Source organism: Topomyia yanbarensis, chromosome 2, assembly GCF_030247195.1.
Source record: "Topomyia yanbarensis strain Yona2022 chromosome 2, ASM3024719v1, whole genome shotgun sequence".
Classification (NCBI taxonomy): Eukaryota; Metazoa; Arthropoda; class Insecta; order Diptera; family Culicidae; genus Topomyia; species Topomyia yanbarensis.
Window position 1 is genome coordinate 357259180 of NC_080671.1, and position 17306 is coordinate 357276485.

General features: G+C 38.9%; 1 protein-coding gene across 14 annotated transcripts in view; it reads left to right on the forward strand.

Moving 5' to 3' along the window:
- LOC131684306 (TLD domain-containing protein 2) overlaps positions 1–17306 on the forward strand; it is a 688368-nt gene that overhangs the window by 523323 nt on the left and 147739 nt on the right. For 13 of the 14 annotated variants that reach the window (XM_058967047.1, XM_058967051.1, XM_058967048.1 and 10 more), the window contains one exon: positions 16354–17248. In XM_058967047.1, the coding sequence (XP_058823030.1) occupies positions 16354–17248 (895 nt within the window). Of the gene's footprint in view, positions 1–4562; positions 4764–16353; positions 17249–17306 lie in introns of those variants that run through there. The other variant, XM_058967054.1, reaches the window with a different exon arrangement.

Here is a 17306-nt window from a genome sequence, read left to right on the forward strand (position 1 = left end):
TCCGTTGTATGTACGTGCAAATCGTACTGAACATGTAATATTCATTTCCACCATTGTATTGAACATAACCAACCATGGAATCGTAGTCTAGACAAATGAGAAAAGCACAATTGCACCACTAGGTGGATTAAAACAGGTTTTAATTTTGGGAATGCGTCGAGTTGAGACGAAAATGTAATATGATTAATAACGAGGATAACACTTTCCGAATGTAGAGAGAAATTTATGAATAATGACGATTTCCATTCGACTCTAGCAGGTCCTGATCGATTTTGATGAGAATTTGATTTTTGTTGTATGACCAATTATATGTATAGGTCAAATGTTCAAAAACAGTAATTTAAAGTCAAGATAACATCATTTTGAAACCGCCAATTTCGGAGGTTTAGTATCTTCGATGAGTTTTACAAACGTTAAACAGCGCATCATTTGATAAAATAATTTTGACGGTATATCGTCCAAGAAGTATTTATGGTGAATTTTCTCAGGTTAATATCATGACTACAATAAAGTCTCAACAAATTCGCTAAAGACATGAACTCTGTTACTATTTTCTGTAAAATTACTTCTGCATAATTTTAAAACTTCAAAAATTACGGTTTCAGAATTATGCCGTTTGGACAGTAAGATCAATTTTCACCAAACCCCCACCAATTGTAAAGTTGGTATTGTAAAAAAACGTAAGGGCGATACTTCAATGCTGATAGGTGGGACCGAAAAAGTAAACAATCGCCAAAGGGCTATATACTATATATACTATCATTTTGTCAATTTCAATAGCAAACACAAATTTTAATTTAATAATTTCAAATACTTCATGAAGTTTTGGGTTTCGATCACTGAATCATGCAATCTAGGATGTAAAAAACACAATAGTTCTTAAATAGGAAATAAAACCAAGTCTGGAAATATTCACTGTTGATTTTCTTTGAATGGTGTCACTGCTAGTATCGTCCTTTTCAATAAAAAGCATTGAATTCTTAGTTCTCAGTCGCGTTGGAAATTTCAGTAAAGTATAAACTTCAAATCGATTCAAAAAAAAATTCGATTTTTTTGCTCAGTACAATATACATAACCCCTTTACGAAAATTCAGTTTTCCCACCACAATGCATTGATTGAGGAATGTAGATATTTTATTAACAGAGCATTAGCAATAATTCGTTTGTATTTTATGGGCCATTTTTTCGCTGTCCCATTGATTTGGTTTGAGATTTCTAGCACTGATGTTGTCCTATGCTGATTTGAGCAATTCTCTGAGTTCTGCCACTATCCCATGTAGTATGTGTTATCAAAAACATCACGAAGCATCAAGTTCTAAATGTTTTCAAACGATATAATATCCGAAGAGAGTGATAAGAGTTATAAGAAATGTCTCATCACACTGTTAGGTGGATTAAAAGAGTTTTTAATATAATTCCGCTATTTTAAATTTCTAATTTACGACGAATTTAAGTTCCGTTTCCTTGGAACCATATACCTACTTAAATATGCATGCTTTCAAATGCTAAATTGTCGTGCAAATAGCACCATATTGGGATGCAAAATGGCGACGAATAATATTCTCTAGGCAACTTTTCGATATCCAAAATACCCTTGTTTCATGATTTTTCCATTAAAACGTTATTGAATGTCAGTAGTATTGAATATATCTCAGCAAATTAGATTTTGAATGACGGCAGGCAGCAATTTGTGATCTTTTGACATATTTCTTATATTATTATTTCCTTTTACCTTCGATTTTTGGGCAATTTCCTATACCAAACATACCCGTATTGCAAACTTCCTGTTGATAAATCATTATGAAAATGTCACCATATTGTGATAAGGGACGCCATTTATGACCACGAACATAATTTATATGAACAGAGATGTCTGAAGACATTTTTTCAATTACCGAAAAAAATCCTGACATTATACTCAAAACAAATTTGTTTAGAATTCTTAATAAAAATACTAGCAGCACTGGCATAGCCGACAAACATCAACCCGAATACACAACCGCAACATAACCGAAGTTTGGTTTCGTTATTTTCGTGTTTCTTTCCCATACTCGTGCACCGGTAAACGAAAATCAAAACCAAACCGCGGTGCTGTGTTAACGAAACTCGGTTTGGTTTACGTGTCTCGTTGCAACACAACCAGCAGAAATACCGCACACAATGTAAAGGAAACACAAACACGTGTGGAGATTTCGTTTACCGTACCGGTACTCAACCGGGTTTTTTCCCACATCTGGTTAGTAAGGGCAACAAGTCTTATGTCCTGTCTCACGTCGCGTTTTTGTGAATGTTGCCAACAGTCTTACCTTTTATGCTACGTATTCTATTTTGAAATATCTATCTTAATAAAAAAAAATAAATCTGAAAACACTGTCAACTAGCCCCGGTCTCCCCTACAGTTAATCCCAAAATGGAAATGCATTAAAAAATCAAAATTTTTGAAATGCAACACTTTTGTATTTTAACTGTTACCCAAGGACCTCGATAATATGGAAAAAATTAGTCTAGCATGTTTTATGCCTTTATTTTTTATTCTGATTTTTTTAAATTCTATTCGTCCTCCAGGCCTCTACAACTACAGAAAAACTTTTATAACTTTTGCAAAATTAAATTAAAAATTCTGCAATAAATCATGAATACGCTCAATACTTTTGCACACTACGTTTTAATGACTTTTGAAGGATTGAAAGCTTGTTATAGAAATTTACGTAAGTTTAACTAAAAACCTGGTCAAGTCTCCCCATGTTTCCCTCCTTGAGATACAGCAGCTTAAGAGTGAACAGTTATGTCTTGCTTAATACGAGACCCTCTCAATGTCTCAGAAAAGCGTAAGACTTCCTGGCTTTCGTAGATATTCGTGGAAGCGACATTACAAAACATTACTTGTGGCAGATGAATATCATTCTTCAGTATTTTAGAAACGAGATATAACATGTTTCATTTTTTGCCATTCTCTAAACTAAAATCATTATAATGGCAAAACCACGATTAAAGTAATAAATAAAACTAAAAAAATAAAGCTTCAAAATGTAGCTATGGTTTTAAACTAATAATTAGGACTTGTAACCGATTAATTCTTTCACATTTACCTACCTAAAAGACGCTTTGCCGAATAGCCCCGGGTTCCCTTATTTATTGATGTTTATTACGAAGACTCGCAAGTATACTTCTTCAACCAATGGAATTGAAATCAATCTATATTTTTCAATAAATTTTAATATTTTAAAAAAATGCTGCACAAAAAGTGAAGCTATTTTCTCAGATTTGAAAGATAATTTGCGAAATCGCCAACTCCGGTTACATCTAAGAAATTTCGGCACGGAAAGACGTTTCATAGAGATTCCTACTTCAAAAATGTTAAATTGTTCAATGTTAATTAGTCGAAATTTGAGCTAAAGGAGTAATTGAAAATACTGTGTACTTTGCTCTTCTGATTAGTATCAATCATCGCGTTTTTCTTAAAGATCAATATACTAATTGTCAAAATTCAATTTAACTAATTTCTGGGCGCAGGATGGCTTCTATCATTTTATAAAAGAGATAAGTTTTCACTTTCGTCCACTGTCATTATCTATCATTCTGAAATTTTCCTGGAACTCGCGAAAATGCACCCAGTCGCTGTTAAATATTTGAAGGGGGTTGCATATCCGATCACTTCAAGCTGGAGTAGATTTGTTGTGAACAACTTGTGGCATACATCTTATCCTGTACACACACAGTTGACCACCCCATTTTCGAGCCAAATCAGTTGCTCATTGTGTTGTTTGTGGCACTAAAAACTGGATTCTAACCGCACTGCGCACTTACTACTCTTCTATTAAATACTTCTCATAGACTGGTTAGTTCGACTGGTCTGTCTATGAAAGTACCATCTCTATCACTTGAAATACATGTGTTTTGACAGCTCGCAGTTTTCAGTAGCAGTTTGATCACTCGCACTTTGAAAGTGCGGAGTCCAGGTTGGTGGGAAGTGCGCAATAAAGAATCTGATTGATGTAGGAATTGTGCCATTCAGCACATCATTTTTTCTTAGTTTTCTTCTGTTGAAGAGATGTAGCAAAGTACTTGAGCGTTGGATTTTGACGAATTGTTCTAATTTTACATTTAATACAACGTTTTGTTCGATTTTGATTATTTTATGCGATTGATATTATAAATCATGTGCTATAATTTATTGAAACAATTTTCCGATAATCATTACAATCATAATATTTAATTATTGCAATTAGATATAGCTAACGAAGCAACCGTCCATTCAAACCAGCAGGTTCGTCAAGTTGCAAGCAATAAAGTTTCTATCTCTTTCGCTCCGCTCGCTCCACGCATCCATTCACTGTTGATCGTTTAATCAACTGTGGTATCTCCATCCGACTGTCAATTTTGTCACATGCTTGTATGTGTATCACCCGGTCCGCTAGATTTTGTTTCTATTTACGAATAGTGGAAGCAGTGCAAGCAGTGTTTCTTTTTCTGTCAGAACAAGGTGGTATATTAAACACACAAACACACATCCATTCATACTTGCACCGAGCTTCCTCAGTTGCAGATTATTTACAAAACTGTCGCCGTGTCAGTCAAGTCAAAACCGAATCGGGAGACTGTGGGGGTGTGTTTATGTTTTGTGCAAATCGTCTTTCTGGATCTGATGTGATTCTTTCGGTACCAACCACGAGAAGAGGTGAACACGTCTTGTTTTTCGTGTAACTGCAAAGTGTAAAATGTGTTGATAATCATGAAAACAGCGGTGTTTTTGAAGAATGGAGGTAATTAGAGTGCACTAGCAACGGAACACTGTTAATGTGTGGATTGTTGTTTTTTTTGCTGCTCACGGCTGCGGTGGTGACTAAGAAGCGCTCAAATGGTTCCGAGTACCGTAATAACTGCTGGCAATTCTTTATCGATCGCTTGATAATTGTGTTACGGGCAATGTAGCGATTAGATAAAGTTTGCATAAGACTATGGTTGCAATAAGTCAGCGATTTGGGGGTTTCTTTTAGATTGATGGTCACAAATGCACACTTCAAACATTTTTAGATTAAACGGGAATAGATACGCACCGTGCAGAATATTCTAAACAGATGGAAAGGGTGGACCGAAATATTAATTAGACCGTAAATACGGGTACCATTTAGCGGTACTCAGCTTACATGAAATTTTTCGTTGCTTCGAAAAATTTTATTCAAACGTTCGTCTTACAAAATCCAATTAGATATAGCAACATACTGCTGATGTCATGCATTGAAAATCATAGAAGAAAATCATGTGAGAACCGGTTGAAGAAAACACTTGCAAGATTGTTTTTATTTTGTAAAGACCTGAGAACATCGACAAGTTTCAAAAGTATGTTTCTAGATGATTGTTGTTAATACGTTACAATAGCAACTCAATGCAAATCTTAGCTGAAGGGCTGATACAAACCTCCTAATTATATGTAGAAAATTGTCTGGGGGCTTTGTCTGGCTTATCAGTTATGAGCCAGTAGAGGTAAATACGAAGTATGTAACAACATACTTCAGGGACTGTATACTTATTAACATTTTTGATTGTTTCAGCTAGAGATACCGAGTTTTCGGTAAGAAGCATGTTTAAAGTGCTGGAATATTGCTAGAAACATTTCCAATTGGTACACGAGAGGGCATGGCTAGTTTAAAATTTTAACCTTTTTCAAATCAAGTGAAAATGTAAGCTCCCTTAACATATAGAAAAAATGCTGGAAATCTTACGAAAAATGAAACAAAAATCTCGAGAAAACTGAGAAGATGAATGATTACATACATTAATGTTATAACCAAATGATGAGGCTTGACCGCAATGATGATTGGATCATAAATACAGACTAGCAGAAACGGTTACATTTAGTCGTAATTATCAAATGTGTTTTTTTCGTAGTTCCTGATTAAATACGATTTCACTTTCATTAATCCAATTAGATATGGAAATGTATGCTGATGGCATGCCTTTAATATCGTGATCCAGAATCTAGTAGAAAGTTGTTGATGGTATTAAGCTGTTCTATAGTTTTACAGTATATACTTTCGAAACCGCCAAAAGCATAAGCTGCCATGACGATTATTACAAACAATAAGCTTCAAATATTACAACCCTGTATGGTGCTTCAAATAGTAAAGCACTGATCTCATTAGCCGCTCGTCGTACCATCGAGTACCAGTCAGGAAGGATTCTTAGTAGTCAGTAGGATCGTAGCACTAGCTCTGCAGCTTTTATGTACACTATGAATCGGCTGCTAAGTATGTCGAAACAAAATGTCAAGTTCTGCGATGGAGTATAGTACCTAAGGCTTAGGTTTGCTTACAGTTTCAATGAAATAACAGTTGTAGCTCTATAGCTAATGAAACCCTTATAAAAGCGAATTGAGGGATTGATGTTTCCAGTAGGTTTATGTCTAGCCTACCTCAGTGTAATGGTAAATTTTTAACGCCAACTCAGAAATAAAAACAAACAAATACTTCGTTCAAATGAAATTCGGTAGCAATCAATGTGAATATCATACCGTTCATTTAAGACTAAAATTATGAGAATCGAGTCAGCAATAAATTAGAAACAGGTGTGAATCTAATTTCGGAACTTCGGCCATTTCTTCTGATCTTTCGGAACCCTCAATGGTTCCCAAAGTGGTAACAGAGATTTTGATTTGCAATTAGTGATCAGGATCAACAATTTCAAGCAATTTATTTGTATGGGAATGTAACATAGGAACAAATACTCCGATCCCAATAGAATTTAATAGCAGCAAAAAGGGAGCTGTAGCTTTACTTTGAGACTAAACTTGAGAAAATCGAGTCAAACATTTCTAAGAAGAAGATGTGGATTCAATTCGGGAACTTTGCCTCTTTCCCGAAGCTCCCGGTTCCGCCGAAGGTGTCCAAAGTGGTCAACTGAAACTATAAATCCCAACAATTAAGAATATATTATATGAAGTTTTGCGTCTTTTAGATAACATGCTAATTCCGATGTATATGGGACTTTCATGCGTGGTCACACCCTTCAACCCGTAATTCCGGAATCGGAAGTCTAAATTGAATGAAATTCAATAGCAGGGAACGTTGTACTTTTCATTTAAGACTAAGTTTATTAAAATCGGTTCGGCCGTCTCCTTCTAACTGACGTGCATTTGTTGATCACATACATACATACATACGCACACGCACATACACACATACATTTGCCGAACTCGACGAACTAAGTCGAATGGTATCCGATGAAAAAATCGGATTTCAGAGTGATTACATAGACTTTCTATAGGAGAAAGGCAAAAAAAAATTGTTTATTGTCAATAGCTTTTCTTTGCGTGTAACAGATCACACGAAATTGTCTCTCAAAGTGTATTTTGACAGCTGACTCTTACGTCGTACTTTTTGTATATCTTGAGATTTGATGGGTTTACTGTGTTGCAATAATTTCGTGTTCACTCTTTACTGAGAATTTTTTCGTAAATAATACATAATTTCTAAGTTGTAGGTCCATTCGTCTTTTTCTTTGGAAGTTTAAATTTGAGTCAAATGCAAATACAACAAATCGATTGCCTTGTACGCAGCTCACCTGGTTTCGATTCCCAACCCCATACATAGGGTTAGAGATTTTTTTAAGAGAATTTGTTCAACAATTGAAACGTCATCGCCTCCAGAAACCCTTTTCTGTAATAACCGGAGTCAAATGACACACTCATGAGTAGAATCACGCAGTATAAGTAAATACAAATCGCGTCATTAAAGTTGCTATTATTTGTTGTAAACAGGGCACTCAGAAGCGATATGCAGTTTATATAGAATATATTGTGACGAGCGAAAATGAAAGCATAAGCATAAGCAAGCATAAGCATAAGAGATATTGTGACGAGCGAAAATGAAAGGATAACGAACTCACGTACGGTAAATGTAATGACTGCTTTATCTTCGAACTAACAAACTGGAAATTAACTTCACCTCACAATTTTACCCTTATCAAACTTTTCAAGATAAGTGCCCATTTCAAAATATCGACCAGCAATGTTGTATTATAATTTAATGGTTATGAATAGTTACCGTCGTACTGAAAGAAATATTTTAACTATAATGGGTCGACAATAATTACAACGATCTTGTTTTAAATTTCAAAGTATTTACAACGATTGGGAAATATGATTATTTGAGATTGTTTCATAAGCGTTCTGATTAGTTTCCATTATTCGCTATATGCCGACATAATTTGTGGCGTCCACATCTGGTTTCGATTGGCTAATATTTTTCTACAAAAGAACGAACACCGATTTAGTACATCATTTTACGCACAATATGCACGAATCGCTTCGAATGGTGATAATTGTGATTTGCTGGTGAGTGTAAAAAGAAGACGTGATGTCATTAGAGGAATAAGCCTTGAACAGTGGCGTAGTAAGAAAATTTTTCGGGTGGGATATGAATTTTTTTTGTATATATATGAAAAAATGTTCAAAACCAACAACTCAGGGAACGGGTTTGGGTAGTCAAGGTAGGAAAGCTAGCTGTTGGTATAGAATTAATGCTCTTCCCCTACGAGGACAATCTGGGCGGCAAGCTTCAGACTGTCTAATTTACTGGGCCCTTCAGTTCTCTTGTACAATTCAGTACAACTTCTTCGTTGAGCTTCCGACTGGTTCGCTAACTACTCGGTCTAGTCCCCGACGATAGATCTAGCCTACTCCGACGAATAGTTCCCCGGCGAGGGAAGTTCGAAAGCGAGCCAACCAGCCAGGTGCTGCGGTCAGTTCGGCGATTCCGGTAGAGTAGGGCATCCGGTTTGCTGGAGCCCCGGCGCGGCTGGTGGTGAATCGTCGCGATCTACGCTGTCTCGTTCCCGGCGGTGAATCTGACTGTACGCTGACGGAGAGGTCCCAGACGAAAGAAGTTCTCCCGATACCGATTCTTCAGTACTACAACTTCTTGAGCCCTTTGGCTCCGTGACCGGTGCCATTTAGCACCGCAACTCCTTTAAGCCCTTTAGTTCTCTTCTTGGGCCATTTAGCACTACTTCCTTGATGATCCATTCAGCTCCTCGACTTGTTCGCGAACAACTCGGCCTAGTCCCCGACGATGGACCTGTCCTACTCCGACAGAGAATTCCCGGGCGAGAAAAGTTCTCCCGAGATCGAGCTAATCAGCTAGATGCCGAGGTCAGTTCGGCGATTCTGGTGAAGCAGGGTGTCCGGTGCATTGGTGCGCCGATGACCCGCGACTAGTGGTGTCTCGTCGCTGTCTACTCAGTCTAGTCCCCAGCGGTGAATCTAGCTTACGCTAACGGAGAGTTCCCTGTCGAAAAAAGTTCTCCCAATATCGATTCTTCTTTGGTTTTCGCTATTTTTCTATCGGAACAACCGGTGGGGTGCCGTGGTCGGTCTGACGAATCCGCAAGGAGCGTGACGTCCGGTTCTCTGGCGTTTCGACGATTCATACTCGCTGCTCTGTTGCAGTCTATTCGACTAGTCCTCGGCGGTGAATCTAGCTTATTCCTGCGGGAAGTTCCCTGGAGGTGATTGCTCTCCCGAAACCGTTGTTCGATGTCCATTCCGTTGTAAGACGATCATGATCTACATCAGCGGTTCTCAACCTTTTTCGTAGCACGGACTCCTTAGATATCACACTGGGTTGCTGCGGACACCCATAGATAAACATCAATTTTGTATGCTATCAATGTTATTTTCAATTTGTTAGGAAACATGACTTGAAATTTCAATATGCACTCGGAAAATATATTTTTCTTCGCGGACTCCCAGCAATGACTTCGCGGCCCCCTAGGGGACCGCGGACCCAGGTTGAAAATCACTGATCTACATCATATCTCTGTTTACTGTGTTCCACGTCTTTACATCGCTTGTCATTCTGTAGGCTACATTATCCGGGTTGATGTCCGGTCCTCCCGTTTTAAGTAGCTCCCTGCACGTCACTTCAAACCTCGGACATTCAAAGACTCTCCTCGGACATTCAAAGACTCTCCTCGGACATTCAAAGACTTCAAACCTCGGACATTCAAAGACGCTCCGGTGTCTCCTCGACGATCTCACACTCCAAGCACAGTGTTGACGTTGCGTACCCACACCGATGAAGATATTCCTTAAGCAGCCGTGGCTCGGTAGGAGCTGTTTCAGGTGGAAGGTCATCTCTCCGTGCTTTCTGTTGACCCACGCCGACAGGTTTGGATGAGCCGGTAGGTCCACTTTCCTTTCTCCGTATTGTCACATTCCTGCTGCCACGTCCCCATCGAATCGATTCTCATCATCTTCCTCACGTTTCTGGCGTTTCATTGTTTGTAGCACTTGATATCCTCCTTCAGGGTAATGTAGATGGGGATCATCTCGGCGACAAGGCATACTGCCTCCGGTACACAATCGCAACTCGTACGACCAGCAGTCGAAGCGTCCTGTTCAGCTCCGTCACCGACACCTCCATTTCTTCAAGTGTCTCACCGTTAGTGACACATCGTCCATGAAACCAACGATTTTCACTTTCCTGAGAAGCCGCAGTGTTAAGACCCCATCGTACATCTCATTCCAAAATGTTGGACAGAGAATGGAGCCCTGGGGAACGCCCGCTGTGACTTGCATTGCCTATTGCCCGTTTGTTCGTCTGGTACAGCAGTGCTCTACTCTGGAAGTATGAATCGGTGACTTCCCACACTTTGGCAGCAACATCAGTTTCTGCACCTTCCTCATTTCGGGGATTACCATCATCTAAAGACTTCAGCAGTAGCATCCTGAACATGTCCGGATACGCCAGGATCGCAGCTTTCAGCGCCACGGTTGGTATTCCATCCGGACCGGGGGTTTTCTTTGATTTTAGTCACATCGACGCTTCTTTGAGCTCGTCGTTAGTCACTTACCACTCGGCTGTGTTACCTCCTTCTTCTTCGTCGTACGGTGTCGGTGGCCAGGTAGTTGAATCGTGATTCGGGAAGAGACCCTTAACGATTATCTTTAGTTTCCCGGGTATATTTCAGCTGGTGTCGCAGACCCTCGTCTTCGTCATGACGACTCAGTACGCGTCCCCCAGGGATTGGCGTTTATTTCTCAGCACAGCTACTTATGGCAATTGGCTTGCTAAGCTTGATCTCCCATTTTAAAGAGTCCCTACCTTCTCGAAACGTCGCTTGTGCTCCTCTCTCACTCTCCGACCTTACGCTCTGAGTCCGTTTTCTGGATCTAAGACAGCGTACTGAGCTACTCATTTAACTCGTAATCTGCACGCCGTCTACTGCATGGCCCGAGTTTTCGTGACATTGTAACGTCACAAGCCGTCACAATCCTTCTTGCCGCATTAACGTACTTGATTCCGTTGTTCGCCGAAGTAACTCAACAAAGAGGTTTTCGTTAAAGGCTTTCGTCTTCTACTAGCTTGCGGCCCGTCCTTCTTCGTGCTGCAGAATCGCCTGGTGGTCTCTATGGGGATACTTCTCTCACACTCTCCAGTCCATGTTCGCCGTCAGTCAAGGACTACAGAATGTGGCGAAATTTCTCTCGGTACCGCTATCCGTTTCGTGAACCAATAAGCTCCCAGCTCCTCGCTGTGCCGCGATCTATTTGTTATAGTCCTCGGCGGTTGAGCTAGCCTCCACAACATGCCGTCAGGTAGGTGTCGAGTCTGCAGCCGATTTTCACTGCAAGCAAATAGTTTCACAAGATAACTTTTTGCAAATGAAACTTCCATTTCATTTAAAATTTTGGGCATATTTTTGTTTAACATATTGATTTTTTTTTCAAAATTTTCCAAAATATTTCGCGGGGGGGGGTACTTACGAATAGACGAATACTTAACACATACCGATATAATACTTAACACAACCGCTAAGGTGTAGTCTCAGGAATATAACACATTGTTCTTTATTTTCGCTTAATTTACAAGTAAACAAAAATCTTAAATCTGTTGCTTTGCGTGGTTACAGTATCCTTAGCCATGTTAAAGCTGACTGGACTACTGATTTTAAAGATTGAGTTATTTCAGGATACATGATTCGTTGCGATCGATGAAGTGCAAAACTACCAGTTATAGTAGTTTTGTTGTGGCAAATATCTGGACAATATCTGTGAATTACACAGTTTTATGTACTAAGACATTTAACTGATTTTCCATTAAGGGAAATAATTGTTTCCAAAATAGATAAAACAAGGCAAACATTTTATCTATAGGCAATCTCAAGAATATTTGCATATTTTTTCAAATTATCTGACAAAAAATTGAAATTATGTTTCTAAAACAACTACCTAACATTTTACTATACGCTCAACTGTTAAACTCAGATTTTTGTTTGATACCCGTTAATTTATTTAATGCAGTTTCTGAAATTCCCTATTTCAAAATCTTTTCTAATTCAGTGCGAAAGAAATAGTATTAAAGGCTGGATCATTAAAAAGTGGGACTCTTTCAAACTTTTTACCGGCCTAACGAGAAACTTTGTCGCACATCTTCTTCAGTCACGGTCTTGGTAAGCAAATTCCATCAATTCTTCATTCGACCAAGGCCACTGGTGACTGCTCCCTTCATCTCCAGTTTCCTCTTCATTATCGTCCAATATGTCTCTACTGGACGGAATGGGGACAATTTTGTGAATTCAGCTTTCTGTTATGACAGCGGGCTAGATCTGTCCGTAACGTAACGGGACGGCTGATGCTGATTTTTTGCTACATGAACAGTTTCCTTGCCAAATTATTTTTTTTAATAACTCAACCATGAAAACAAACTATAATCTACTAGAAACTGCGAGCAGTAGCCTTGTAAAATTCGAGCCCGGGATTTATTTGAATTGGATTTCGCATAAGCTTCATCGTCGATCAAAACACATCCATCGAGTCTTATCAGGACTCCGCAGTACAGGACATACTCGATTATCCGTAGACTCGATTATTCGTAGAAAATGACTCGATTACCCGTAGTCCGACAATCTGAAGAAATTGTTTCGATTATCCGCAGATTATTTTTTCTCAAACTACATTACACATTTATAATATTTAATAATATAACAACTGTTTTTGAAAGCATAAATCTTTTTTAAAAATAATGAAAACATCGCAGAAATTCAGAAATTTTAATCGTTCAACATATAATTTTGAATTCGATGCAATGACTTACATGTTTTCGTATACCAATCAATAACAATTGATATTAGACTTTTTCTGGAAGACCAGAATTTTGTTTTCAGAAAATATTCACTAAAATACATAGGTATACAGAAATGTCGGATTTTTCACATAAAAAAAACTTTTTTTTTCTATCTCAATATTTAAATACAAAAACCGATAGAAATTGTTATCAGCTACAATTCCTGGAAGCACAAAATTTAAACTCTCGCAAAAAATTACAATAATTTGGGAAAAATAAAGAAATTTCACTTAATCAACAAATCTTTTTTGTAGATGTCAGTTATAATAACTGGAAGAACAAAATTTTAAAATGTGTTATTTTTTAACTGTAATTTTTAGAATGAACACAATGACCGATTTTGTCAGCCCCATTATGTATTGAAGATTGATAAAATCTGAGCATATTTGTTTCATGTTAATTGGGACTATGATACAAAATCCAAAAAAAATTAAAGTTTTTAATCATTTTAAGAACATTGACATTTTGATTTCTTAACACACTTATGTAAAAGGCTTTTGCTTTAATTCCGTCACGTAACGTAGGAGAATCAAATCAGAAGACTTTGACTTAAATGTGACGGGCAAAATCGGGTCAAAAAGCTGACAAATCTGTTGCAGAAAAATTTAGAGGCGGTCAAACACAGGGACTAATAAAATAGGAGCTTTACTGCAGTCAGTACTTCGTACCGTTTTGAAAAGAAAGTAGATGCACTGAACATCCTTTAAGTGACTCGGCATCGTAGAACGCTGAACAATGGCCAAATAAAGATCCTGGATGATGTTTCCACCAAGCAAACAAGAGAAAAAAAATTACTGTGCGACGATGTATAACAAACTGAATCACTCTATGCATATGAACAAGCATATTTATAGCTAAAAATTTCCAAGAACCAAGAATCATCTAGTTTCTGATTGGCTCGCCAAAGCCCTAGAGCGCATGACGCGTCGTGCGCATAGAACTTGTAACGTGTACAAAACTCATCCTCTTAGACATCCATGTTTTAAAATCGTTTAGCGACGCCCAGCTGACCGTTTAGAAGGGTCCATTATTGGACCTGTTTTGGGCGGTTTTGAAAGAAATTTTTGGGCTTCTCCGTGGAATTTGGCGTGTTGCTTCTTTTAGAGGATTCCCAAAGTTTTGTTGTCGTATACAGACCAGTGGCGCGTAATCTTAAATTCTGTTATTTCTGTCGGAATTTACCAAAACCAGCATTAAGTTTACTGAAGTTTCACGCAGAGAATTTAATATGCGTCTTGATTGCTAGACCAAACATGAGTCATCGAACACAATACTTTAAAATAAAATAAGTTGGCTATATAACTTATTTGTCATACATGTCTTACTATCACTTTATACAGTATAAAGTGATCGATACTCGTTTCACTTATTAAAACGGTTTGACCAAAAAAAAATGTTGCATAAGTCAAACACTGATGCATGTACCGTAGATATTGTTTTTCAACATATAACAAATATATTTCATGAAGAAAAAAAACAATTCGTTTGTTTCGATTATCCGAAACGAATTTTTTCTGCACCCTACGGATAATCGAATCTGGCCTGTTGTTTACCGTCTCGGTGACATTTGTAGTATTCTCGGAGATGGATTTACTGATCAGTTCAGCGTATAGTTTTTTTCACCATGATAACATAGATCTTTGACGAATAAACCAAAGATCAATTGTCCTAAGTAACTTGCTTGTGTGAAACTTATAGGAATTTCAACTAAGATTGAGTCTGAGGTACCAACCGTTCGAAAGCTGCAGTAAGATTTTGGATTTGAATCAACTGGCCAACGACTGAGAAGAAATGCACCTCTTGTGCTAGTTATTCTCTCTTGCTTTGGTATTTTTTGGCAATCACAATATGAAATCAAACTAACAATTGAATTTGAAGCTAAAATCGAAATATTTGACTATGCACGGGGAATAACACGATTGTACATTGACAATACAAAAATGCTTTTTGAGTTTGTACAGCTAATAGATCTGCTATAGCAAAACCCTTTAGATTGACCAATAGGAACAACAACAAAATAACAACCACCACGAAAGGATCAATGACGAAATGGACTCCCTGAAAATTAGTAGAAAATGCTTGAATTCAAGGATGGTGTGATTTGTCATTCTATTCGCCAAACTCTAAATACGGAATGTGTTTAAATACATTTTTTTTAAATTTGACGCTAATTCGTCAGGAAGACGGCTGGAGCCGCCTATGATGGTTGGGTTGTTATGGGACAGCTTCAAGGATTCGATAACATTATGTACCAACGGCAAATGTCTATCGGATCGTGTAAATTGCTTCATAGGGGAGCAGCAGAGATCCAAAACTTAATACTGTTCGGGTCGGTAAATATGAAAAACCTATTTTGATAAAAAAATGCTTCTTTTACAGTACTAGAAGTTGTTCGATTTTTACAATCCGACGCTCAATACAATATTTATATGTAGTCCAACTGCATGGTAAATGTAGTCGAAGACAGTCTAAATTGATAAGTTTTATCAGTTTTCAGATGACGAAGATATATTAAATTTTTCACCGTCAATTGAAGAAGTTAAAGTAAAATGAAAATGATCGAATATCTTATTGTTACGTGCTATTGAAGATTTACTCCAGAAACCATGATCATCAATGAAATCATTCTAAACAGTATGCATTCGCAGTTTCAATATTCCAAACCACGAAACAACTAACACAGCACCATTTCACACCCTTCTTTGCGTGGAGCGAAGAGAAAGAGAAAGAGAGAGAGCGAGAACGCTAATCATTATGCCATGTATTCGGTTAGTCGGTACACAAGAAACACCCCCAGAGTGTACACTAAAACCGACCCGATCACTACATCTACATGTGATAAGATCGTTTAGTTAGTGGCACACATTGCCATCGCGTTGTCATCACCATCTTTCGGAGTGTCGCGTGGGACTATTTTCCTCTTCTTAGCCGGTATTTTAGCGCATTCTAATGCTAGGACAGACAACTCGGAATACGATTTAATCTGTTCAGCAAATTCAAACTGGGATCCAAATGGCCGCTGCTATGTCACTGCTGAGCAAACTGACAGGTTCGATGTGCCCGCTGGATGATTTTCAAGTAACTGAGAGCAAAATCGAACGATGACGCGATCACGCGAACATTGTTTGCTTTGGCATTAATACGTTTTTGTTTGCTCCACAGCGTTGCGCAAGTCATTTCAGTTCCATTTCTAAACATCGACCATATTCTCTATTTTTTTTGATTGCAGACCTGCTGGAGGGCCTTCGTCCAGGTTCGCCGAAACCAGGCCACATCGAGCGTGTCGCATCGCCCAACACTCAAAGCGGTGGAGGTGGCGGCGGAGATACGGCAGCTGGTTTCAACGAGGATGATCCAGTTACGATCCAGCGTTTCCTCAAAATCAATGTGCGACACATTACCGATGGTCAAGGGGTGGTTGGTGGCGTCCTGCTGGTTACCCCAAATGCGGTCATGTTCGACCCGAATGTTTCCGATCCTCTAGTCATCGAACATGGACCGGAAAGTTACGGAGTGATCGCCCCGATGGAGTACATTGTCAACGCCGCTATTTTTAACGATATTGCTCATATGCGTGTTCAGGGTGCGACCAGTGGAAATGAAACAACCGAGAAGGCAGAGATTTATTATCCAGCACCGGAAAAATCATGCTCCCGGTGTGATACCCACTCACCGGGCAAGGATTCGTTGCTGGTCAAAGACGAAACATTCCCTGAGCTTGGTGTAGGTTCGGTTGAAGGATGTGACGATCAGGAGAGCATCTGCTCTAGCAACGAACGCGAGGGAGATGCTTTCCCAAAGGCTTTCGAGCGGGATCTAGTCACGCCAAATAACCTACAACGTTTGCACGGCGATTCAACCGAAAGTGGTGGTAGCTCGGAGAAACCTCCATCGGCTGAGCCACCGTTTCTGAGCTTCGATCGCGACTCCCAGTCACATACACCGAACTCGCTGGATAACAGTCACAGCGGTCAGGACTCGGCTGGGGCCAAAGACCGAGGTACCGCCGATGATAAGACTGACAAGACCAACCGCAGCAATCTTGAGGATCCTGCGCTACGATCCCTGGAGGAACGGAGACGTAGCCTGCTCGATCAGCACTGGGCCATTCCTAGCAAGGATAGGTAAGTGGGAATGGTTGTGTGTTCTTTCCTGCAAAGTGTTTGCTTGTTTGAAAGCGTG